General features: G+C 37.6%; 1 protein-coding gene across 6 annotated transcripts; it reads right to left on the reverse strand.

The window, feature by feature from the left end:
• Positions 1–1,887: 1,887 nt before the first annotated feature.
• AGR2 (anterior gradient 2, protein disulphide isomerase family member) lies at positions 1,888–14,898 on the reverse strand. Of its 6 annotated transcripts, none has more exons than XM_072764459.1 (9): positions 14,820–14,885; positions 13,335–13,364; positions 11,887–12,032; positions 11,576–11,639; positions 11,405–11,457; positions 9,702–9,775; positions 7,556–7,619; positions 5,185–5,268; positions 1,888–3,964 (listed from the first exon to the last, which is right to left on the reverse strand). In XM_072764459.1, exons 3-9 carry the CDS (start codon positions 12,023–12,025, stop codon positions 3,915–3,917), a joined length of 528 nt encoding a protein of 175 aa, XP_072620560.1. In that variant the 5' UTR covers positions 12,026–12,032; positions 13,335–13,364; positions 14,820–14,885; the 3' UTR covers positions 1,888–3,914. The 6 variants fall into 6 exon arrangements, with proteins under 6 accessions (XP_072620560.1, XP_072620562.1, XP_025848970.1 ...); XM_072764461.1 differs by having other exon boundaries at positions 14,837–14,880; XM_025993185.2 differs by lacking the exon at positions 14,820–14,885 and adding an exon at positions 14,596–14,709.
• Positions 14,899–27,359: the final 12,461 nt, after the last annotated feature.

Raw genomic sequence — 27,359 nt, forward strand, 5'->3', positions numbered from 1 at the left:
TGAAAATGCACTAAGTAAATATATGAAACAATTTCATTTTATAGCTGGTACTGAACAAATTAGAATCACATTTTTATTTCATAGTATTTCATAGGAAAAGTTTTAGACATCATAATTGTACAAATAGGATCATTCCCATGTCAATTGTATTGTTAGAATTGACAAAGTTAAAGACCAAGTTTTTCAGGTTTCTGGAAATGTGAGGGGGTTTGTGTAAAGTTGCTATGCACTTCTTATTTGGGGGGTTGGCAGTTAATTTTTACACCTGGTTATCTATGCCAAATGCAATTATAGTATGTGTTGTTGGTCAGTGTTTTCTAAATAGTTCTAAGGGAACAACCTAATAATGCCCTTTACCCTGTTCCTCCACTCAAGCCCAGAGAGAGAGAGAGGAAGAGAGAGAACAAAGGTCCTGTTGTTCGTCACAATCACAACTGAGTAATTGTAGTCATTGACCTACCTCCTGAGAAAGTGGGCAGGGGGGAGAAAATCAGACTCTTCTACCATATGCCAGGCTACTTCTCATCCACTCTCCTCTGGAAAATCAGCTTTTGGCATTCATTTTCCAATGAGGGTGGGAGGGAGTTCTGAGTTAAAATATACGGCAAACAATAGACTGTGGTATCACTTGGAGGGTGAAACCACCATCGCTTACTTTCAGCATCTGGCTTTTTACCGTTTATGAGGTCATAACTTGACAAATGGCTTTTTAAAAAGTCAGGCTCACTTTACTTGGACTTTGAAGCCTGCCTTATTGGTGAGCAAACTGAAGGGGGTTCTGTTCCTGCCTTAGAGCTTTTTTTTTTTTTTTAATACTACCCCAGCTCCTGTGCTCACCAGTGACTGTTAAATATAAGGACCTTAGAAGCTACTTAGGATTACTGAATGCCTGAAACACACAAAAACCCATAGCAGTAAAAAAAAAAAAAAAAAAAAAACAACAACAAAAAACAAAAAACCATAGCAGAGCTAAACAGTTGTAGATGTTCATTTGAAGACTGCAGTCCTCAAGCAGGTGAAAATGGTATAACCGGGCATGTTGGTCATCCATGTAAATGACTCACAGGTGATTTATATTACCAGCTTTTTTTCTAAATTGCTTTCTCTTTTCCCCCCTAAGCCTTGGGACCTCTGATAAAACTGATAAAATATTATTTTTCTTTTTGGTGTGGTAAAATACACAGAGCATAAGATGTGTCATAATATCAAAATATCATTTTAACTATTTTTAAGTGTGTAATTCAGTGTCATTAAGTACATTCACATTGTGGCCCAACTATCATCCCCACTAGGTTTTTCATCTTCCAGAGCTGACAGTGTGTACCTGGTAAGAAGTAACCCTCCCTCTCCTTCCCCCATCCTAGCCCCACCCCCTTCCCCTCCACTGTTAGCTCTCACAACTACCACTCTGACTATTCCAGATACCTCCTCTGAGTGGAAAGCAAGTATTTGCCTTATGTGACTGGTTTATTCAATCACTTAGCATAATGTTTTCAAAAGGTTTGTCCATGTTGCAGCATGTGTCAGAATTTCCTTCCTTTTCAAAGCTGAATAATGTTCCATTGGTTGCATATGCTGCATTTTGTTTATCCACTCATCCACTGATGGACATTTAGGTTGCTTCCCCCTCCTGGCTATTGTGAATAATGCTGCTATGAACAGGAGTGCCCCGTAGCCTTTTCCTGCTTTCAGGTGTTTGGGGTACATACTCAGAATTGTATGGCAATTCTCTGCTTAATTTTTTGAGGAACAGTCATATTTTTTTCACAGTGGCTTCACAGAATTTTAGATTTCCACTGTGTTACATTTTTCTTCAATTGTTTGAAATAACTCTTTAGACTTACAGCATTCTTCTAGTTCTCTGTAGCTGGAGAAATAGTCAAGATATGCTTTTATTTCAATTTATTTGAACACAAAGATTGTGAGATGACAAGAACAGGCTTTGCTAATAATTCCATAAGCTTCGAGCAGAAGTCCTTCCCTTTGCATCTTCACTTCTCATTCTAACTGCTGGGTACACACACTTCCTGGAGTTAAAAGCACAGCAAGGAAATATCTTTCATTTTGTTTCTTCACAATGTTTATGTGTAGAGATGACAACATAGTGTGCTTTGTGTTAATAAACTATGTAATCATTTTATTTGGTGGTTGCCATTTTTTAAAGTATGTTTAAATAATGTTGCCATGAGCATCTTCACAGAACTCTGTATTTTTCTTGAATGATTTTCTGATCTGCATTAGGACAAATTTTAAGAAGTAGAGAAGACCGTGGCTCTGCTTAACACTTTTCTAAGGGAAATTCAACTTCCTTTTAACCTTAACATTTGACTTCCCAGAGATTGATTTATGACCTAAAAATTATATGTGTTGTTAAAATAACACTTTGTTATTCAATAAATTTTAAGAACTTAATCTTAGCCAAATTAAAAAAACAGATTTTAAATTTTTATTTTAATGTATGCTAGAGGAAACCTGAATATCTTAGAAGTTGTCATTCAAAATATTTGTTTATATAAATGCATACTAGTTTTCCCTTCATTAGCTCTCAGAGAACTTTCTAAATATATTTAACCTTTTTAAACATGTGTACCTACTTATAAGAAGAGAGATGAATCTCTCTGCTGATATTTTTACTGAGGATCTGTATATCATTAAATCAACCATATGTACACAGAACCTATTAGTATATAGCTCTTTGGTAGTACTATGAAAGAGAATTTAAAATATATATTCTGCCCTGGAAAAGATAATAATGCCAAAGGATCTATTCAGAATGGTTCTAAAAAAAAGTTTGTCAAGACAAGCAATAGATAATCAATGTATCAATATTCAAAACATTGTACGGACCGCCACAGCCATTTACAGGCCCAAGAGGTCAGTGGGGTCTGAGTGATAAAGAAATTCCATGTGACAGTGAATGTGAGATTAAATAGGTAGTGAAGAAATTAATACACAGTTCTAATTTTTGTCATTCAGAATAAAGAATTGAAAGTAGCTAGAGCTGCTCCCCTATTTGATGCCACTACCTCTCTCAACTTCTCCGGAGGTAAGTAGTGATCTCTGATCTCTGTTCCATAGACATGATGTCTGTGCCCTTTGCTGTTCTCCATCTTTTGGTGAAGATGGGAACAACTCAACTAAATTTACTCCAGGGCAGTACTCTAAAATCTTGAGAGGGCAAATGTATTACAAGGCTAATTCTTAGGATTTTTTAAGGGTATGTTCATAGGTACAAATGCTTTTTGAATGACCTTTTCACAAAATCAGTGCACTGATGGAGAAAGCTGTCAGAGATTTTCTCTGAGAGAGTTCAATTGTGCAGAATCTAACTAAAACTGAATTCTTGAAGGTAAGCGTGTATTTAGGAGTCTGGCTAGAGTCAGGGAGGTGGGGGGTGGGGAATTCTTCAGTTAGGTACCTAATTTTTTTAGGTACCTTTCTACATATTGTTTTACAGTCATACAAATTCTGTTTTGATACTTCTGTTGAATTAGCTCATGTCTACTTTTAGTCACTGAGTGAGCGAATAGTGAAGTGAGATGAGAACTTTTTCTGGTCTTCACTAATCCTGTTGAGTTTGTCTTGTCTCTTCTTTGAATACTTCATGTGTCCAAAATAATAGCTTTTCTCTGAAGGACAAAGTTGCGGGGGGGGGGGGGGAATAACAGTTTGAACACCCCCAAAAGGATTTATTTATTTTAAAAAAAAGCATGACTTCCTATGGTAGTATGCAGTATTATTTTCATACATGTACAGTTGAAACAAGATTTTAAAAAAATAGCTGTTGTAACAATAACCATAATCTAATTAGCATGTCCATCACTGTTCCTACATTTTCCAAAGTCTTCTAGGATCTCCTCTGGTTCCAAGTCTCAGGGCTGGACACAGAAAAAAGTTTGCAGACTTTTTTTTCTCTACAATTCAGTCTTTAGCAACTTCAGAGCTTTCTTCATGTTGTCGAGCACTAATGGGAAAAAGGTTGCCACAGTTAACAAAGATGTCACCAGAAATTATACTGATAGCTTTAGTAACCCCTAAACGTAGATATTTATTCGTTGTTGAATGGGGTGCTATTTCATGATAGGGTGAACAATTGGTAAATTTGTTATAAATTTTTTTCTAAAAGTAGGTGAATTAGCTTTTATTACACAAGCGAATTGTCTTCCAATATTTATTATATTTATTACATGTCTTTTCTACAAAGCACTGTAATATCACCTGTGCAGGATACCTGCCTTTAAGGAATAAAAAGTCTTATTAAGAAATATATCTTGAGAATGGCCAGTACGTGAAATGTGCTTCCTTGGTCCTCCCTGCACCCCCTGGAGGCATCGCTAATGGACTAGGATAATCTTGGCTGCTGCCCAGATGCAGCCTCAAGTCTTCCCCGGCATAATGTTCTAGGTCAGTGCCGCTCAATAGATATGTCTGTGATAATGAAAAATATTTAGTGCCTGTGTATTGAGTCCTTAAACTGTGGTTACTATGCCTAAGGAACTGAATTTTAAATTTTAATTAATGTAATATTAAAGAGTTATGTGTAGCTCATGGCTTCCATGTTGGGCAGTACAGTTCTAGGCAGCCTCTAGTCATTGTGCAGAATTGGTTCTTAGGACAAAACCCAATTTTCTTCCCAGAAGGACTAATTAGATGCCACAACTAGGTACAGTCTCCCATTGAGGTGCTTTGTCCTGAGTCTCTTAACATTTTTTTTTTCTTTCCATTTTATGGCAACTCCAGGGAAAGTGAGTTTCTTACCAACTATTGGGAAAAATCTTTCCTTCTGATCTTTAAAATTGAACCTAAACTCAATATCAACAAACTGGACTACATTATTTCACTTTCGTTATTCGGAGAAAGTGTTTAAGGCATGCAGATTCCTGTTATAATAGTACAGTTACTCTTGCACTTGATTCTATGGTAGAAGGAGTTTGTATGATCGGGTGACTAAGGAAAAGCAGGAAATAGGATCATAGAATCCTCCTAGAGGAAAAGATACCCAATCTAAAGAATCTTGCACTGAGATTTAAATAAATGAGACCAAGGTGAATATGATTTGCCAGAGAGCACAAGGCTAGTTAAGGCCAAACATCCTGTGTGTCTGAGCAGAGCTTTCTCCTTCCTCATCATGGACTCCACTCCTAGCACAGCAGCAAAGAGCCATGTCAAGGAGGGGACACTTACGTAGAGCTATATCTGAAGGTTCATAAGCGTAGAGACGATTTGAGTATCTTCCAGTGATGTCAGCTCTAACTGTCAGGGATGGGTCTACAAAGAAAAAACAAATAGGAATGGAGTTTCTGTTCCCGAGTAAGCTCTGTTGCATGAGGAAGCCCAGGTACTTATCCACGGCCAATGTAAAGAACACAGCGTGTGATCTGCCTTGTGGAGTTCTAGTCTATCTACTCTGCAACCCGGCCTGGCTGCCAGTACCCAAAGCAAGGCCTGGAGCACTTGACAGCTGTGCAATGCTATTTGTGGGAAAGGTTATGAACCCTGCTGTCCTATCTATAGCAACCTGAAAACAGAATTATCCATACTGGCAGGGAGGTGTTGGGTACCTTGGTGGAAACACTGGCTTTCTCTGCTAAAGAATTATTTTAAACTTTTGAAATGATTATGTCGTAATTGCAACGTGTTACCAAGAACAACCTAGATAATTAGAAACCCACATCCAATGCTAGTTTTCAAAACCAAGGGTGGTTTTTAATGAATAGAAGAATGCAAACCCTTAAGAACATCAAAGGTCAAACAAGCCTGTAGGGCCCCTCTCTTTTCATTATATTGTTATCTAGCTGCATTTAAAAAAGATTTAGGAGTCTTTCCCTTTGTAAACATATGTCCCTAGAGGTTTAAATCCTTTTTTCCATGTTTTATATTTAATTTGAAGCTATCAACTAATGAGAAAGGAAGGCATTTTAAACATAAGGTGTATCAAAAAGGGAGGTACTAGGATCTACACAGGTCTAGAAACCTTGGCTCGTGAGAGAGGATTGAAGGTGCGTGTCCTGAAAACTAGATGTAGGCACGGGAGAACCAGCTGCTTGTATGCAAATTCTGCCACTGGTACTTAAGTGGACAATCTGTCATTTCAGAATGTTGGAATGGGCCCAATTGACATTAATTACAAAAAGCAGACATTTATTTGTTCAACAAAGACTTAAAACCTATTATACTTCTGCTACGTGCAGAGGATATAAACACAGGGTCTACTCTTTGTAATAAATTAACATAAGAAAAGCTTTTTAACTGCCCAATCTTTGGTTTACAACACCACAGGCAGCACACTGGAACCACCTAGAAAGTTTTAAGAAAGACATCCAGCCTCCCACCCTGCAAGATTTGGATATAATTGGTTTTAGGTGTGGCCTGGGCTGCTTGATTTTTAAAATCTTCTGGGTGATTCTAACATGTAGCCAGTGTCTACATTCCTGAGCTGAGTTGGTTCTTTTGGAAGGAATTGAATGTGGGTTAAAATGCCCTGAAACAGGAATAATGCTATGAAAAGAACTGCACACAGTGTAACTGGATGACCTATAAAGTCCCAATTTAAGTGTTCTAGATTTTCTAAATCCTAACAAAACTGAATCTATAAAATTAGCTCGAGGTCAGCCTTCCTCATTTTTATCCTTCACTTGTTTCTTTCCTGTTATGTGCATTTAGTGTGAACTTGGATTACACAGGTGAACCAGTTGATGAGTGTGAGCTCCGCCATGTGATAGATTTATTTCTACATTGTCCTTGAATCACTATAACTTGGCTCAAAGCCAATCTCAATTCATGTGTCTAATCATTTAACAAGTATTTATTGCCAGCCTACCACAGGGTCATGATGAAACTATGATGGTCAGAAGAAATAGACACAGGCCCAGCCACAAAGAGCTATAGTTCTATGGGGGAAATAGATACTGAACAATCACCTGATAAATACAAAATTATAACTGAGCAGAGAGTGCCTACTGAGAGGAGCATGGTGCCACAAGAGCACATAGTGTGGATTGTGTCCAGTCAGTGAATGACAGTGATGACTGGGGAGTTAATGAGGCAATGGCAAGGTGTATGAGGTAAGCAGGAAAAGCTTGCCAGTGGAGGGAACAGCATATGAAAAGTACCAGTGGCTGGAAGGAGCATGGCTCTTCTGATTTCTTCCAGCCATATTCCTAATGTGCCCCCCCCAAAAAAAATTATCAAAAAATGTCAGAAAAAAATCCAACATACAAGTTGAAAGTTTGCCTGATGAAAAATATGAATTTACAGACCTGATGATGTATTCAGGAAAATGAGTAATACATTTAAACAGTTAGTAGAGTGCTTTCTTCTCAGATGTATTTGTGACAGGGCACAGTACATTTACATTAGCAGATGTGAAACAAACGTGGAAATAGGTAAACGTTTGAATTTTCTAATGATGAAATGTTGAGAAATGTAAAGGAATGTTAGACCCCTGGCTAAGGTGTGACAATGGCCATGGCCAAAATGGAGTGGCAGGCGAGAGAGGGGGCGCAGCACTTGGGCAATTATCACTGTGCTTGATCTCATTGCCATCTTTACTTACCTACAAATATGATCCTGGGGACATACTGGCCATCAGGAGAAAGGTGTTTGTCAGTTGTTTCATACTAAGATTAAAAGAAAAGACAGCTTTTAGTTTGTCTATTCTTTAGTTATTTTCAAACTCATTAATACAGAAATGTGGCCATTACTGGGCTGGGCTTCTTGAGATGCTGTAAGGCACATCTCTTCCACAGGGAGTTTATGACCCAGATGGGGAGGCAAGCTATACACATGAAGTAGTAAATAAGCTAGAGCAAACTAATGCAGAACTTGAGGTAGAGAGCGAGTGAATGAATATGATGAAGAGCAAAAAAAGTTCAAGAAGGGAGACTATAGAGCAAGTTACAGCATTTGGGAAGTTACATCTTGGATGAAATAGGAGGAAATAGAACAATGAAAACCAGTCATTTTCAGAGAAATTACAGAAACATACAGGCTTATCTTATGGCACTTATCTTTAAGGAATGCATGTCACTTGAGAGATACAGTAGGAAAATGAATATTGAGGATCCAGTTGGTGCAGTGTTATGAAGGAAGACCAGTAGGTGCAGCGGGCAGGTTAGATGACCAGAGCAGGGCATCTAACCTTGTATGCAAGTTTCACTAAGACTCTCTGAAGTGGGTAAGGAGGAATCTTAAAAAATGAATAGGAGTCAGATATGTGAAAAATTAGGTTACTCCAGGCAGTGGTAGAGATGGCACAAAGGTAAAGGAAAGGCATAGCACTTTTTGGTATGACCATGAGTTTGGGAAGGATTGAAATATAGGGGATGTATGATGCAGTAGAGAAAGAAAATACTGGAGAGCTGCTTCCAGGGCCGGCTCATGAGAGGTCTTGCACACCATGCCAGTGTTTGCTCGTGTTCAGAAATAGATCAAAACCACTGGAGGGATTTAGAAGTACCATAATCCCAGTTTGGTTTTTAGAATCATTACTCTGAAGGCTATGTGGGATTAGCTGGGATTTATTTTGTAGGCAGCAAGCCATTTAGTAATACTGTAGTAAATCAGGCAAAGAGAAATTCTTACACTAAATAGTGGGCCTCACTTTATATGGAAGTGACCGATAGCAAGAATATTGAGACATTAGAACCACAGCATTTTTTGACTACTGGAGGCCTGGAGGAGAACACAGTCTTGAATGAAACTTTCAGTGAAACATGTAATAAAATTGAGCTATTTGCAAATACTGCACCAAGCTAATAAATTCATTGTTGGACATGTTGAGATTAAGCTAATAACGCAATACCTGGACCACAGTGGCACACACAAGTGGGAAATTTTTGCCTGTTTGGGTAAGATGTGGGAATTAACCATGCATGGGCATTGATTAAAGGCAGCTGTGGATGAAATTGTTCATAGAGAATATAAAATATTAAAAAGAATATAAAATATTAAGGAGTCAAGTAGAGATTCACCAAGTCTCTAATATTAAAAGGTAGGAAGAGGAAGAGAAGCCTATGGAAAGAGATACTGATGTGAATGCTCTTTGAAGAAGTCAACCTTTGTCAACTTGTGAAGAGGTAGAGAGAGAGAAAGAGGGTGGTGAAGGGGAAGGGAGGGAAGGAGGGAGAAGACATAGGGTTAGGTCTTCTTGTGAGTTGTTTATTGTTTGCTTGTTTCCTTTTGGAAGGAAAGTGGAACCTGTTTGTATCTGAGTAGAAAGAACATGCAGACAGAAATGTCAGCCATCAGGAAGGGTGTTGATCATGAGGTAAGGTGGGAATGCATGAGGCTAAAGCCCACGTGCAGTGATGTGCTTTAGACAGCCGGGAAACTGTCACTCCCAGGAAGAGAGGGGACAAGGCCTAAGAAGGGGTGTAGAACATCAAGACTGTAGGGGAAGGGGCCTGGGAAGAGATTTGTAAAGATAAAAACCTTCCCATTAGTATAGCAACAGAGAAAGCCCTGACCACAGGAGCCTATTTTTCAGATAGCCTAAAATGATTAATTACTAAATAAAAGCATAGCTGTGCAAAATAGATTATGAATAAAATATATATTTTTTTCTTTGTAATCTGTGAGATGTGATCCTTGGGATAGACCCCAGTCAGTGCTGTGGGACTAATATGCACAGGAAAAATGAATCATCCATTTCAAATAATGAGCCGTGGAGAAAGGTCAATTATGATGAAAAGTGAACTTACGACTAGATTGAGGAGGACAAACTGCTCTGCCAATTTCTGGATTTCTCTATTTTCAGCAAACACTTTCTTTAAAGCTAGAAAATACAAAAGAATCATGAAGTATCCATCTCATTGCTGGTTGAAACCATTGTTCTCTGTTATATTTTATGCTGAACTGTATATTTAATATACTAACTTTGCCTTTTGAGGAAACAATTAGTGAAGTAGTATCTAGGCCAGTGACTATCTTTGCTGCTTGCCATTCACTCATTCACTCATTCACTCATCCACCCATTTTTTTCCAACCCATATTTATTGAGAGATTCCTATGTGGTGCACCCTGTTCTATGCACTTGGGAGTATAGCAGTGAAGAAAAAAAAAAAAAAAAAAAAAAAAGAAAGGTAATGTGTTGTCTTCCTAAAGCTCAAATGCTTGTGTGGGACAAAGACCATAAACAAGTAAATACATAATCTAATAACTTCAGATGGAGATATGTACTTTGAAAAAAAAAAAAAACGAAGAAAGGCAAGAGGTTTAGGAGCCATAGAATGGTCAGGGTAGACCTATCAGAGAAGGTGACGTTAAAGGAGAAAAGAATCCGTTCTAAGATTTATGGGGTATGCCATACTAGATGGAGGAGGCAGCAAGAGCAATAGCCCTGAGGCAGAATGCATTTAGGTCCTGGAAGAAAAGCACAAAGGCCAGGCTAGATGGAGTGGAGAAAAACCAAAGGAAGAATGGTAAGAAAGCAAAGATAGCCAGGGGCTGGATTATGTCCAGCCTTGTAGACCATGATCCAGAATTTAGATTTAATTTACTTTTTTTTCTCTCTCTTTTTTAAGATTTTTATTTATTTATTCCTCATGAGACACAGAGAAAGAAAGAGAGGCAGAGACACAGGCAGAGAGAGGGAGAAGCAGGCTCCATGCTGGGAGCCTGATGTGGGACTCAATCCCGGGTCTTCAGGATCAGGCCCTGGGCTGAAGCCGGCGCTAAACTGCTGAGCCACCTGGGCTGCCCTAGATTTAATTTACTTGTGATAAGAAGCCACATGAGTGGCTTGAGCACATGAGTGAAAGGATCTGATTTATGTTTAACAGCCTCCCTCTGACTTTGGATGGAGAACTCACTGAGGGTGACCAGTTACGTGGCTTCACAGTATCCTAGACAAGATGTGACCGTGGTTTGGATCAGGGCAGTAGAAATGACAATAGGAAGTGGTTGGATTTGGGCGAGACCTACATAATATATGGAGCCCAGGAAAAACAGAATTATGGAGCCTCTTCTTCAAAAATGATTATGTATTTTAAGACAGCACCAACCAGAGATTTAAATCTAGCAGAGGAACCTTTCAGGCACTGGGCCTTGGATGCCTGCACAGCTTGCACATCCATGAAGCTGGGGCTGGCTTTGGATATATTTGGAAGGTAAAGCAGTGGTATTTGCTGATGGAGTAGACATGGGATATAAGAGAAAGCAAGAAGTCAAGGATGAATCTTAAAGTTTGTTTTTGTTTTTTTAAATGTGCACCAGCAGTTAACACAAAGTATGGAAATATTTGAAGTTACTTTAAACTATGTTTTTACTATATATTCTGTTTTATTTTTAGATATTCTGTTTTATTTAACTGTGCTAGGCACTCAGACTAAAAAGAGAGAGACCCGAATCTTGGCCCTATAGCTAAAAGCCTATAAGGAAAAGTATAGTTAAAAAAATAGATTACCTTGACTGTGTGGGCATTCATCCAGGTGATGGATAATCATTAAGGGTTTGTTGCTGTAAGAGACAAAAGAGAGATTGGATAATTTTAATGAGTAAGATTTCATGTATAGCTACTTATCACTAGATGGTGCTCTTGTGAGCTGTGAGAGAACTCTGTAGCCCTCGTCTTTACCTTGTCTTGGATTTGTATAAAGCTTCTTCATAGGTCTGAGTCCAGATGAGCTGATCACCCCAACCTAGAACAAAATGAACCAGTATATTTAAAGCTATTACAATTTCAGGCGAAAGCTGTTGAAAAGCAGTTGTAAAGACTGGGATAAATATATACTGGATACTAATTGAATGCAAAACCCTCTAGAGAAAGTAGAAGCAATTATAAACTTTGATAAATTTAGAAGAAACACATTAAAAAATATTTTTGGCACACAAGTCTCAGCGTCTCAATGAGGCAGTGTTGGAAGCCAACTGGAGGCTGACTCCTACCTCTGGAGAGGGTCTGGGGCAGTTTGGGGGCTGAGTCCTTGGCATCTTTCTTTGCTCCTGATTTAACTGTGATATCTTTGGCCAGAGTGTAAGAGAGGGCGACGAGGAGCAAAAATGCTGACACCGAGATCTTCTCCATGGCAAATCTGATATGGAAAACAAACAGGCAAAATGTCAGTAACACAAAAAGGAATTAGTGGCCATTAGAACCCTCAGACTACATCACAACCCTGACATATAAAGAACTTGAGGCTTAGCTGAGATAGAAAATAGGCAGCTGGTATGAAAACCTTCCTTCCACACAATTTTCCTAAAACTGCATAGTATAAGTATCTATCAACTTTTGCATCCGTCTATCAATAGACCTATGTAGATGTAAATATCCTGATATAACTATCCATAGAAACCTACAGTATAGAAATAGGTATATAGATAGCGAGAGAGGCAGAGACATAGGCAGAGGGAGAAGCAGGCTCCGTGCAGGGAGCCCGATGTGGGACTCGATCTGGGGACTCTGGGATCACTCCCTGAGCCCAAGGCAGATACCCAATCGCTGAGCCACACAAGCATCCCAAAATTTTAAATTTCAAACATTTTAGTATTGGAAGGTGCCTTAGGTGTTACCACCTCCATTTCTACTCCCCATGCCTCATTTTATAGATCGAGAATCTGAAATTCAGGGAGATGAGGGCTTGGGAGATGGGTACAGAACTGAGTCCTCTGGATCTTGTCATTTTGCAGTGCTGGCTCCCATTTTCCCATCCTGAAACAATTACCCTAAACGTACATGTTTCTTTCACCTTCTATTAAAATGGAGATATTGCCCTTAGAGAATTAGATCTAAGTAAAATTAATCCTTATTTAAATTAAAACCTGCCATCTTTGTCACTTAACTGAAAATTTGTATCCATATAACTCTCTCCCTTGTGTGACATTTACTCAAATTCCATTTATTACTTCTGAATTGACTAAAATATGTCTATGCAAGTTCAGTCTCCTGAAACAATTCTTTGACTCTGTCCATGGGCCTGGATAGTTAGGTGACTGTGGGTATATATTTCAGTGCACAAAAACCATTCTGTGCGGCTCATAACACAGAAATCAACTCTGTGTGTGTCTCTTTGTTAATTTTTTTTCCCTTCCAGTTAGCTGAGACAGAAAACATGCAGCTGGTATGAAAACTTTCCTTCCACAGAATTTTCCTAAGACTGCATAGTATAAGTATGCATAGTATAACCAGACTGAAGTTAATTCCTTAGGAAAGTTATACTAATACAAAGCAGATGCCTATAAACAGGAAAGTGAACATTATAGGTAAGATCCAGGAGTGAGCAAGGGAGGGAGCTAATTAGTACACAGAGTTGCACTAGCAAATCACTATGGTTATCCATCACATGCAGAATTGGAGATTCCAGTAAAAACAAAGATTGAAATTGCTTAACAAATACCTCACTGATACTGGTGTAGGTCTCAATAAACTGCAAAGGAAGCAGGATGGACTATTAATACTTAATATTTTTTAAGGGGGGGAAAGTTTCTTATGTTCTGATGGCTTGAGTGGGAATCTTTACTAAGCATTAGCTGTTTTTTTAAAAAAAGCATTTTAAGTTATAAATCCAGGTGATGCCTTGGCTTAAACTAATCAGTTATTATCTATCCAAATCATGGTGTGTAGCCACAAAATGTCTGCTTCAAAAAAGATATAAACAAAAAGCAAGGATATGCTTTCTTCATTTTCTACTCAGATAAGAATATCTACATAGGTCAACAGTTCCCAGCCTTGTTAGTACAAAGACTTTTTTTTTAACATAGAAAAAAAAAAAAAGAACTTTGATATGAGAATAATTGTACTTTTAAAATATCAGTTGATTCAGAAACATATCTTGGCAAATAACTACTTGGAATATATCAATAAACATTCGATTTTGTCTTTTATTTATAGCAATAGCCTCTATGTTAGAAAAAATTGTGAATCGGTGGTAGAACATTTTTATCTATCTGGTTCATTGATGGTTCTTGTTGCATGACCCCTTGTCATAGCTCTGCAGAATACCAGCTGGAACAATTGACATAATGTATGTATTTTATGGCAGGATGACTTACTGAAGCCTAATGTCACTCCTGCTGTATAGATACACTACTGCGGGCTCACGTTCTGAGATTCGTTCTATCAACTTTTCATAATAAGTAGCTTCTGCTCTGCAAGGGTCCTGCATAAACCACCTCAAAACAGAATGCTAATCATGGGAGATAGTGAGAATTTGGACACATGCACAACCTCTTTGAAACCAGTACTTTTTACTGGTCACTGTATGTCTAATCTTATCTTTAGCAGGGAATGAACTTGCAGGAAGTTTCCCTGCCCCTGTTGAAATGCTTCAGGAAAGCAGCCAGATCTCTCCTCTTACAGCCCAGCCCATGAATTTCAAGACTGAAGATGCAACAAGAATATCTTTACAAGGGTTGCAGAAAGAGAATTATTTTTCTGATTTGCAGTAGAATTGTGAATTGCAGTTCCTAGTGGGCAGTCTGATCTGAGATTTGCCAGTCTTGTGGGTCTGGGCTCTAGCCAGTGGGTGAGAAGCAGAGCTTTAAATGGTGAGCAGTGAACAGTAATAGAAGACACTGGGTCCTGTCCTAGGCCTGAGCACCCTTCATTAGAATTCACCCACTCTTAAACCACTTATTTCTAGAGAGAGAAAGTATTACCTTGAAACAGCTCAGGAACACAACCCTCTTCCAGGTCTGGCCAAAGAAAGGCCCTAATAAGCTGTTGATGGAAATTCCATTATTCGTTCTCCAAATCCCATTTCGTTGTCCTGGGAACTACCTGGCCCTTCTCCCTCTGTTGATTCCTGCAACTTTACACAGTAATCTGAGCCCAAAACTCACTCTAGCAGGTGCCTTGTAAACAGTCTTGTTAGGAGTCTTACCTGCTTTCCCCACCCACCTGTCCGTATGAGCCAGCCGGCCTCAAAGCGGTCCAAGCCTCCTAGTGTGCTAGCTCAACCCAAGCCTCTATTTATGCACGGAGCACACCTCAATCCCACCCACTAATCCCGTATTTACATGTTGCAAACTCAGAAAGGAACTTTCCTTTTCCCCAGGAACGATCTTCCCTGGGTCAAGAGTTCTTTGTTTTTAAAAATAACATTGTACAGGGTATGCTTTTCAGTATGCATGTTTTTGACTGTTTGTGAAAATATATTGTGAAGAGACTTGGAAAAAGATGGGCAGAGTGCCAAATCCAGGTAAGCTTTAAATGAAGATATTTGATTCGTCTGAAGGCTGATTTGTCTTTACATGATTGGATGGAGTGTGTGGTTTATAGATTTTTTCCCCCTCCCCTTTGGGCAGATTGCCTTTATTTAGTTGAGAACACACAAGAGATGATTCACAATTCTAACTTCTCCAGCCATTTGACCTGCCACCCTCCATTGTAGTACAAATTATTTTTTACCATTCACTTCCTCTTCCTGGCAAACAAAATGTACACTCACAATGGCTACGAAGAGATTACAAGTCAAGCATTCACGGAGTATTTCAAAGCTGAGGAAGTTATTGAAAAAAGACACCTAATAATGTGAGTTTCTGTTAAATACACTGTAGTTGAATATATACAGCAACTTCCCTTGAAAAAGTTCATAAGGAATTCACAGATACTCTCTCATTTAACAGCAAACTTTTCTGAAAGGCATGCAGGAAGCCATTCACCAAGCCATTCACCTCATTTTTCAGACCGCAAAACAGGTCTGCAACTTGTTTTTTCACTCAAGATCATGCAAGCATTCACTAAAGATTTTAGGACCGATCTCTGATTTTCCGTAAAAAATTTCAATCTTGAGTTTTGTTCATGAAGCTATATGCAATCCTTAAAAACTCGAATGGATAAATCTTTAGCCACAGAAAATTAACTAATTGTATACAAACCCTACTTTTAAAATGAGTTAAGGGATCCCTGGGTGGTGCAGCAGGTTTAGCACCTGCCTTTGGCCCAGGACACGATCCTGGAGACCTGGGATCGAATCCCACGTCGGGCTCCTGGTGCATGGAGCCTGCTTCTGTCTCTGCCTATGTCTCTGCCTCTCTCTCTCTCTGTGTGACTATCATAAACAAATAAAAAAATAAAATGAGTTAGGATTATAATGTTTCAAGACATTTTTAAGTATACATATTTTTTGATAAAGCCAAAATTCCAATGGGCAAAGTAGTGGTTCCCAAAATACTGAATTTCTTTCCCTTACTAAAGGAGTTTACAGAGGTAATTTCTTCAGAAGTTTAAATGAAAACTGGGGGAATCCTGGGTGGCGCAGCAGTTTAGTGCCTGCCTTTGGCCCAGGGCGCGATCCTGGAGACCTGGGATCGAATCCCACGTCGGGCTCCCGGTGCATGGAGCCTGCTTCTCCCTCTGCCTGTGTCTCTGCCTCTCTCTCTCTCTGTGTGTGACTATCATAAATAAATAAAAATTAAAAAAAAATAAATGAAAACTGGTTGGCTCAGTAGATTGATCTTCTGACTCTTGATTTCTACACAGGTCATGATCTCAGGGTCATGGGATCTCAATAAATAAATCTTAAAAAAATGTTTGAAGACAATGATTTGAGATAAACATTAAAACTGGAAAGGCTTTTATATAAACCCTTAGTCTATTCACCCCTTAGAATATTCAACTCAATCCCCTCAGCTGTGCAGATGAAGAAACAAATATGTTAAAAAGTTAATGATGCTGAAGTTCCGACAATTCCTTTAGGGCATTGCTGGGACCAAAGCTCAGGTATCCTCTAGTCCATCACCTGCTCAGAGTGGAAAGTGGGCAGGATTTGGGGTCACAAGATTTCAGTCTGAGTCCTACATCCTGGTGCATGCTCATTGGACAAGCAGAGATGCCATTTACTTCTTTGAAAACTTTGATTTCCTTTTCTATAAAACAAGGATGCAATTACCATATATGACTGTTCTGAAGCCTCTCCTTGGCTTCTTGAAGCTGTCTTCTCCCTACATCTTCACATGGCTTTCCCCTGTACCTATGTCCTAATTTCCTCTTATAAGGACACCAGTTATCTTGGATTAGGGCCCATCGTAATGATTTATTTTACCTTAATTTCCTTCCGAAAGACCCTATCTCCAAATATAGTCATATTCTGAAGTACTGGGGATTATGATTTAAACATCTGAAGTTTGAGAGAATACTTCAGTCCATACATTTGGTAATTAAAAATGTCTCGGGTTTGTTATAATTAATTACAATGGTATTGTAATTGTTCAACTTTATTCCTATGCCTGATCTTGTGTCAGTAAATAGCTAGTACTTGTTGTACTAAGGTATGACAGGGAGGAAGTAATTATTAGAATATACCCTATACACATCATGATGATGATGAAAGCTATGATTGGCATGCATAGCTTTCTTGGTGTGGAACAATGAGGGTTTTGTAAATGGTACAAGTTTCTTATATGTTATTAAATGTCATTACTTTTAACAGTGATGTCATGTAATCAGTGTTTTAGATTTGGTGAAAATCTGTTGTTAGTAAATTGTTTTAGTTTTTTAAATAGGTTCCACACAGCATGGAGTCCAGCTTGGGGCTTGAACTCATAACTCTGAGATCAAGACCTGAGCTGAGATCAAAAGTCAGACTCAAGCAACTTAACCACCCAGGTGCCCCAATAAATAACCATTTTGATTCCCCAAGTAAGATTTCATAATGTGTTATATAAGATAATGTTTGTCAACAATGTTTGACAATGTATGTCAAACTACACATAGTACCAATAACCCTAAAGATAGTTTAATTAAGGGTACTCTATACCTTTGTGTTTTATACATTTATGTCATCATACTTTCAGAGGCTTTTATTCATGCAGATTTCAAAGAAGATTATTTTATATTTTTCAGCAGAATTTGGAGACTTATAACAATAACTAGCAGTTATTGAATATCCAGTAGGCACTGGGAACTTGACTATATTATTTCATTTATTTGCACATTCTTTTATTTCTTCACCAAATAGTCATTGAATGTACTGTGTAGCAAATAGTATGCCAGGCATTAAAGATAAAAAGGTGAAAAAGAAATGGTCAGTTATTGAGGTTGCCAGACATATACATAGACGATTGTCATTCAGAGCGTTAAGCCATGTCATGGAAAAACTCAAAGAAATTGAAGACATTGCCCCTGTCCTAAGGTTACTTATGATCTGATTGAAAAATGAAGATAAAAACTCACTAAATATCATACAGTAAGGGACAAGTAATCAGCTGTTGTTATTTTAAAGAGAAGGTAGAGACTGATATCCACTATAATGTTTACATTGATAGTGGAAAGCAAGATTTCCAGATGGAGGAAAGGTTAAAGAATTTGCAAAATATGTTTGTTGGATATTTTTTGTTTGTTTGTTTATTTGTTGGATATTTAATGGGATTGACCTACTAAAGTGAGATCTATCCCGGTAACTCATGGACAATAGGTTCAGAAAGGTGTTTTGAGGCTAAATACCTGTGTCATTGGATGTCATTATAAGGAGTTTAGATTTCACCCTTGGAAGGAAATGTCCTGTGGTGGTAAAAAGGGCCAGTTGTAGATTCAGATTGGTTTAAGTTCAAATCCAGCTTTATGATTATTGCATTCTCTACTAACCAACCCCTGCAAATTATTTAAACTTTCTGTGTTTTAGTTGTCTTGCTTGTAAAATGGAGATAGATAGCAAGACTTGCTTTCTACTTTCTGTGGAAGATAATATGAAACAATTGAGGTAGAGTGCTTCGAATGCTACATAGCGTGTAGTAAGGGTTCCGAAATATCAGTTATAATTATAGAATGTATTACTTGCTTCTCTGCATTACAATCAGTTAGGTCTCAGCCCATTAACTCCATTATGTAATGTTAAGTCTGTGAATTCCATGACAGCAGAATCTTTGATTCTTCTTTGATTATAGCCTATCACAGGGCTTAGACTTTCAAGACGCACTATTGGAAAAATGAATTTGTCATCATAACAACCTCGTCAGACATGATTCTTTTAGAAATAATGAAAGTAAATTCAGATATATGATTGCAATTGACTCAACAATTCAAAACTGATGAATGGAGGGATGACAGAAAGCCTCCATAATTGCTGATGGTTAATCCAATATTCCTTTCAGTTAATCCAATATTCCTTTCAGTCTACCAAGCTGCCTTCTGATGTCAGAAAGTAAAGAGAGAAAACTGTAAGCAAATGTTAACCTCCCCAAACAGAATAATAATGAGCTTTATGTGGAGGAAAATGAGAATAGCTTCTTGTCCTCAAGGACTTTGCCTCTAACAGAAGCTTTTCAAAATATTTATCTAACTGCAGATCAGATTGCTGAATGAAGAAGCTTTCCCTAAACTCTTGCTTAGAGAAATAGACATATAGCATTAGTGTTTTGACTTATAGGATGAGTTGATTGCCATTTTAGTTTATCTTGATGTTTGATGGGGGCTTTTGTGTACAAAAATAATTATTTCCTGGGACACCTGGGTGGCTCAGTGGTTGAGCTCCTGCCTTTGGCTCAGGGCATGATCCGGGGGTCCTCTGCCCATGTCTCTGCCTCTCTCTCTGTGTCTCTCATGAATAAATAAATAAAGTCTTAAAAAAATGTTTCCCACTTTTGGGGTTTAATTGCTATTCAGTGTGTTAAAGGTAAAAATTTAAGGCTCACTTTCCCTAAATCAGGTTTAAGAATTAATTTCAGTAGGTTAAATTTACCAGATTAGATTTAACCTATGGACTTCAATAGACTCAATTAAAGATCACAAATCGATTCTTTTGTTTCAACAGAATTAAACTCAGTAGATCAATAACCCCTTTTACAAACTTTGTTAATGGAACTCTCTCAAATACTTTTAGCTATGATTTACAAATTTAAAACCAGTACCTCTAATTCTCTTAAACTTTTAAAATGACCAATAGGGCAGATGTGCAGACATAATTAGCAAAACCTTTTTAAGCACTTTACCAATTCTTATAAAATCATGAACAGAAATTATTGAATATTAATTTCATTTCTATTAACCATTTAATGTTACAAATAGTCAAATATATTTTCAATTAAGATTCTAATTCTAGCTTATTTTAAATTGTTCATAAACTAATATTCAGATTCTTTAAAATATTAGCTTTTCTTATATCTTACAAACACCTAAATAGCAAACACATAAAAGTTATCTTAATAACTCAAAACTTATTCTTCAACTTCACACTTAGAAATCTTAATCCTGATCTGAGGAATATTGAGATCTGAGGAACTTCAACAATTTTATTCCTATTTCCATTCTTTCTTGGGGCCAGCAAAGAGGGAGCAGATTAACCTCTTACATGGACAAAGATTCCTGGGTCTAAAGTTTGGGACTATGATATGCATCAAAAGCTGCAAAGTAGTTATTGACATATTAATTTAAAGTTGCACCGTTAGATGTATTTCTCAAGGGAAAGTCTAGAGCAGAAGGCTCTACACTGAGCCTTATAGGAAGGTGAGGAAAAAAAGTACTTGTAGGGCAAAAAAGGAAGCAGACAGAAAAGAGTATGAGGACATCCAAGACAGTGCTATGTCCCGAATCCAGGTGTAGCAGGACCTGTGAGCACGAGTCAACAACCTGCATGTAATGCAGGTGAGATAGTTTAGGCTGGAGAAGGGTACCCACCGCTTTAAAGCATTTGAATGGTTTCCAGAGCTGTCCGACTTGTAGCCAGACACTTGGAGAAGACATCTGATTGGGTCAAATTAGTTGCTTTAAGTCAAAATTCATGAGTAGCATGGGTTGAAATATTGAAAAGCCAAATTCTCTGATGTAAGTGTGTTATCTTCTTGGGTCATGGATAAGTGATTATATGTCCCACTTTGTCCAGAAACGTCTCATTTTAGGCCTGTTGCTGAGTATAATAATTAAAAATACCCCCTTTTACTCTCTGAAGTAGTATAATTTGGGTAATAATCATATTGTCTAGATGATGAAATCAATGTGCTCTGTAGGAAAAATGCTCACACATGTTTCTCCTTTGAGGAATCCATAAACCCCAGCTTAAACACTCTTGCTCGAGTGTTCATATGCCTATTAGCCATCTCAAGGAGCCCGCAGCTTTAGAATTTTTGCATTTAGCTCTCTGTACTTGTTTTATAGCAGAGTCTAACATTTCTTCCTGGTTATCAGGAATTTTATACTTTGTACTAAACTGGAAGGAATCCTTAGTCTTCTAGGCATTAAAGTCTCTTGTTTTACCTGAATAAAGATCCACATTCCAAAATCCTTTTAGATCATGGTAGAGATGTGCTTTATAGGGAAGAAGACATAAAAAGTAATTTAAAATGTATACAGCGTGGGTGAATGCTTTCCCTATGAATTCTAATCTTTTTGAAATTGAGTATGTATAAAGGAAACACTAATATCATCCTGTTATGTTGAATTGAAGTTCATTGCCAGTTGATATGAATAATCTCATAAATAATTAGACTCTCCTGTGGAAGTGATATGCTACTGATGAGTTTGAATAGGGTGGAAACAGGAGTAATTTAAAAATATATATTTGGTTCTAGTAACTTCTTTAGCCATATATGAAAGGAGTTCAAATTCATTAAGGAGACGTGTCCTTAGCAGTTGGAGTCTGACCCTAGAGTCAATATTGTTACATGACAAATACACTTCTGCGGGTGGAGTCCTGAACAAGCAGAGATGCCGTCCGAAGCTGTCATTCCTCCTTATGCAAGTGATTTTTTAAAAGCCTAATCCTGCCTTCTGAGATAGCATTACCCTGACTTCAGTCCTAGGATATTTCTTTTGGTAATTTTTAAAACTTTTCTCCTTCAAAAACTATTTACTATTATTTTTCCTATCCAGAGTGAACAGACACATTGTCTGTGGTCATGACTTGAGTTTTCTATCTTATGATCTGGCTGTCTGTGCATTGATGTGGCATGTGTTTTGTAAGGGACAGTGGCAAATGAATATAAGTGTAATATGGAAACAACAAAACATTACGTATCAATATTTGCTTGGTAAATAAAACACATGGTATACTCTAGCCTATGATATAATGCTTCAAAGTTAGTGAAGTTTTCTTTAGTGAGTAAAAAACCTGTAAATTTTAGTATTTTCACCTACAGCAGAAAACACTCTACTATTAAACAAGTGGGATCAAAAAGAAAGTCCTATTATGTTTATAATTTTCTCAACTGTCAAATACTAATAAGTAATTTCCCAAAACTTCAACTTTGTGGTGCATATAAGTGAATATATAAGTGGGCATAAAATTGAACTTTCTTGGCATCTTTTTGTGATCTATGATTCCAAATTTGCCTTGAGTGTGCTTGTGTGTGTCTTTTATATACCAATTAATTCTGTTATATTGTTTCTCCAAGTGGAATAATTGGTTTCAAAATCTGAGTTTGGATAATTTTGAGGTTTTCAAGAAAAAACAACCCTTCACTAATGATGATTTAAAGAAATATAATCACTTACTGCTTTCACAAATTGATCTTTTTGGGGCACGTTGCGCTGGCTGATTTTTTATGTTTTATCCTTAAAGTACCAATGAAAGAGTAACACGTACTTATGTTCTCAGTCTTCTTCTGTTTGCCTGTTTTCCAGGTGACTCATTCTGTAATAACATTATTCTCCTAGTCCTCAGCAGTAAGTCAGCCCTGAAAGCAAACAGAGAACACTTACTTTCTTCCAGATTTCTTTAAACCTCGTCATCATTTTAAGACTAGATTTTGTGGTGTTCGTCACGTTGCATTTTTCCTAATTTGTGCTTATAGGAAAATACCACATTTGTTCATTATTTCTAGTCTTTTCAACTAGGCACAATGGGAAAAAATGGGTTCTAATTCAGTGAATATTGAAGATGTAATTTTAGAAGTGTGTCTTAATTACAGTTAAACCAGTTTTCTATTATTCTTATTTTATGTTGGTATGCCAAATGAAAATCTCTAAGTATAAGAAATCCTATCAACTAATTACTGTAAATGTTCAGCCATTTGATGAATTTGGTCGATTTCCTGAGGTTGTAAGTATAGTTTAAGGGATTTTGAGTGTCTCCAGGGCACGAAATGCAGATATCCTATAAAGAGGTTTTCATATGGAATCATTCAGGTCTTTTGTTTAAAATACCAGAATTAGTATTATGATAGTTTTTGTTTTTTAAGCACCAAACTATGGATAGGGAATTTTTAAAAATGCGGATGACTACATGGGCATCTTTTTTTAAATTATTATTATTATTATTTTTATTTTTTTATTTATTTTTATTTTTTTATTTTTATTTTTTTATTATTTTTTTATTTATTTTTTATTTATTTTATTTTATTTTTTTTATTTATTTTTATTTTTTTTAACATGGGCATCTTATTTACGACTTAAAGATGAGTCTTATCGGATTCATTTCACTAGTCCTATTCAGGCTCACCTTATACTGCTCTTAAATGAAAATCTTCATTTCTTCACAGTGATTGCAGAAAGACTTTTATGTAACATGACCAAAATTTGTATCATCTACAGCTCAGATTAGTTTAGGAAGCTGGGATTAATGGCCTTCTGAAGATGGGGAAGGGGAATAAAGCAAAAAAACAAAAAAATCTGTGAAAATAATTACAACTTCTGAAATCATACATTTTAGTGTATGTCTTAAATTATTATTAATAACCATAGCAGTGATTTCTGAAGTTTTAAGGTGCTGACAAAAGCACAATTTTCTCAAAATGTAATTGGCCATTCATCCTATGTTGAATATTCTCTTGATTCTTGGTAGTAAATTGGGTGCTGTGGTTAGAACATTTCCCCCTTGTGGCTTCATTTGTCAATGTTTATCATAAGCTTCTCCTGCATAATTTCCCAATTGGAGTCATCTGATAGTTTAGTACTACTGGACTATGGAAAAGTGGATAAAAGGGCATAAAATGGTTGCTCTGTGACTACTAAACTAACACATGAATTTTAATAAAGAGTTTTTTTTTCTGCAAAATTACTCCCATAGGTAGAATTAAATTTTTATTTTTATTGGTTTGGGGTGTTATTTTTGCAACCATTTCAAACAGTATACCTTGCTGAATTTTGGCTAAATTGCCTCTCTTTGTTGATTAACTACATGTTCTGAGCTAGATTAAACCAGAGATCGAAGTAATAAAATATTTATTTTGGCATGTGATGCAAGAAAGACTAAACTTGAACCCATAAATGGGCACTCAGCTCTGTGGTCAACTAATATTCACAAGCAGGAAAGAATATTCGAAAAAGGATAGTCCAGGGATGCCTGGGTGGCTCAGTGGTTGAGTGCCTGGCTTCGGCCCAGGGCGTGATCCTAGGGTTGCGGGATCTAGTCCCACTTCGGGATGGAACCTGCTTCTCTCTCTGCCTGTCTCTACCTCTCTCTCTCTCTCTGTGTCTCTCATGAATAAATAAATAAAATCTGAAAAAAAAGACAGTTTATTCAATAAATGGTGTTGGGAAAATTGGACAGCCACGTGCAGAAGAATGAAACTAGACCATTCTCTTACACCATACACAAAGATAAGCTCAAAATGATTGAAAGATCTAAATCTGAGACAAGAATCTATCAAAATCCTAGAGGAGAACACAGGCAACACCCTTTTTTGGACTTGGCCACAGTAACTTCTCGCAAGATACATCTATGAAGGCAAAGGAAACAAAAGCAAAAATGAACTGTTGGAACTTAATCAGGATAAAAAGCTTTTGCACAGCAAAAGAAACAGTCAACAAAACTAAAAGACAACCTACAAAATAGGAGAAGATATTTGCAAATGACCTATCAGATAAAGGACTAGTACCCAAGATCTATAAGGAGCTTATTAAACTCAGCACCCAAGAAACAAACAACCCAATCATGAAATGGGCAAAAGACATGAACAGAAATTTCACCGATGAAGACATACACATGGCCAACAAGCACGTGAGAAAATGCTCCGCATCACTTTCCATGAGGGAAATACAAATCAAAACCACAATGAGATACCACCTCACACCAGTGAGAATGGAGTAAATTAACAAGACAGGAAACAACAAATGTTGGAGAGGATGTGGAGAAAGGGGGAACCCCCTTACACTGTCGGTGGAATGTGAACTGATGCAGCCACTCTGGAAAACTGTGTGAATGTTCCTCAAAGAGTTAAAAATGGAACTACCCTATGACCCAGCAATTGCACTACTGGGGATTTACCCCAAAGATACAGGTGTAGTGAAATGCTGGGACCTGCACCCCAATGTTTATAACAGCAATGTCTACAATAGCCAAACTGTGGAAGGAGCCACGATGTCCTTTGACAGATGAATGGATAAAGAAGACGTGGTCTATGTATACAATGGGATATTACTCAGCCACTAGAAAGGATGAATACCCACCATTTGCTTCAATGTGGATGGAACTGGAGGGTATTATGCTGAGTGAAGTAAGTCAGTCGGAGAAGGACAATTTTTATATAGTTTCACTCATATAGGGAATATAAGAAAAGTGAAAGGGATTATAAGGGAAAGGAGGGGAGAGGGGAACTGAGTGAGAAAAATTAGAGAGGGAGACACTGGGTGTTATACTATATGTTGGCAAATCAAACTTCAATAAAAACAAAAACAAATTGAAAAAGAAAGACTAAACTTAAAAAAAAAAGAATCCCCAAAGCATATCATACTGGAAACAATGGTATATCCTCTGAAATCCTGTCACTAGGAAGCACTTCCGGTGTTAGTTGAGCTACAGATTGAACTAGCTCACAGTCTTTTAAAAAAATGACAGCTTTCACAGGGAGCTTTGCACATCATTCTGAGTTTCTGATTTTGTGGCCATTTTCCCTTTTGCAAGCCATTCTGAAGGAACATCTCAGGTTAAAAGATAATGCAATAGAGGTGTATTATGCTCAGAAGGAGGATGTTCCCAATGCAAAAGTGGTGCCCAGGGGACAACTTTATGCTAGCTTATTGCCAGGCGCTGGTTAAATATAAAGAGTTTAATAGTTTCTTTCCAATCACAGGTCAGCATCAAAGATATGGCTACAAATTGCATTGTTTAGGCTGTGTTATTATCTAAAGTCCAAGAAAAAAGTAATTCCAGGGTCATATCTGTACTCAGTGCTTATTGCAAAAGGAGGAGAAATAAGACAATGCTTCTTCCACCCACCAGGAAAACCAAAAAAACCCCTGGGCCCTCTTTGTACCCTCAGCATCCGTCTCAGCAGCTAAACCTGCTGTCCTCAGAACTCCTCTTCCAAGGAGTTCACTAGAGAGAGTACTATGTTACAGCAAGTAGTTGTGTAAACTCAGAGCTGAGTCAGGATCTCCTATGCCATTCCTGTCAGTATCATGCCACTGGAGCTCTGAAGAGAAGTATCATACTTTCTTATTGCTAGATTTGGGGCAGAGTGCTGCCCTTTGACATCTTGACATTTTTTAAAAATAGAATGCATATGGACTCACATCAGGTTCTCCTGGAGAGCACCAGGATGATATTCCACTTTCACCACCCAGGTCATGGATATGGTATGGTCTGATTATTTTTAAATGATGTTATCTCTCATTTCTAGAAGTTTAATTGAGTTCTTTATCAATCCATCTGTTTATAGCATTTTATCATTACTGTTTCTTTCCTTTTAAATATTTCTTTAACAATTTTAAACCTACTTATTTGAATTGGCAGTGCTAAACAGACCTCTTATTTGTTTTCCTTGTTGACTTTCTCTTGTGGGACCATTCCTTGAAGGAGACTGTATTCTTTACTTGTGAACTCATCTTCCATTGGGATTATCTTTCCACATGAATCCAATGGCTGGGTTGTAGATAAGTTTTTCTTTCTTTCTTTCTTTCTTTCTTTCTTTCTTCTTTCTTTCTTTCTTTCTTTCTTTCTTTCTTTCTTTCTTTCTTTCATTCAAGATTTTATTTATTTATTCATGAGAGTCACACACACACACACACACACACACACACACAGAGAGAGAGAGAGAGAGAGAGAGAGAGAGAGAGAGAGAGGCAGAGACACAGGCAGAGGGGGAAGCAGGCCCATGCAGAGAGCTAGACGTGGGACTCAATCCTAGGTCTCCAGGATCACACCTTGGGCTGAAGGTGGAGCTAAACCGTTGAGCCACCCGGACTACCCTGTAGATAAGTTTCTCTAGAGGAGCTTTGAGTTTATGTGTGGCAGGTGCCTGAGTAGTATCTTTGGTGAGGGTAATTTTTGTGTTATTCTCCTTTAGAAGATTCCACCACAATGGGGACAGTGTAAACTTCATTACCATACCCACACCTCAGACAGGCTAAGAACTTTGCTTTTTCTCAAGACTACATTTTATTTTGACTTCCTTTATCAGGTCTCTGCAAAGACCATTATTTTCCTGTGTTTCTTGGCCACAGGTGGTATTTTCTAGTCCTTTTTCCCCAGGATCCTAGTTTCAGCTGAGCTCTGTTCTAGCTCTCTATCTTGAATCAAAATCACTTTTCCCGAACTACTTGGCACTGT

This window comes from Vulpes vulpes, chromosome 7 (assembly GCF_048418805.1).
Source record: "Vulpes vulpes isolate BD-2025 chromosome 7, VulVul3, whole genome shotgun sequence".
NCBI lineage: Eukaryota > Metazoa > Chordata > Mammalia > Carnivora > Canidae > Vulpes > Vulpes vulpes.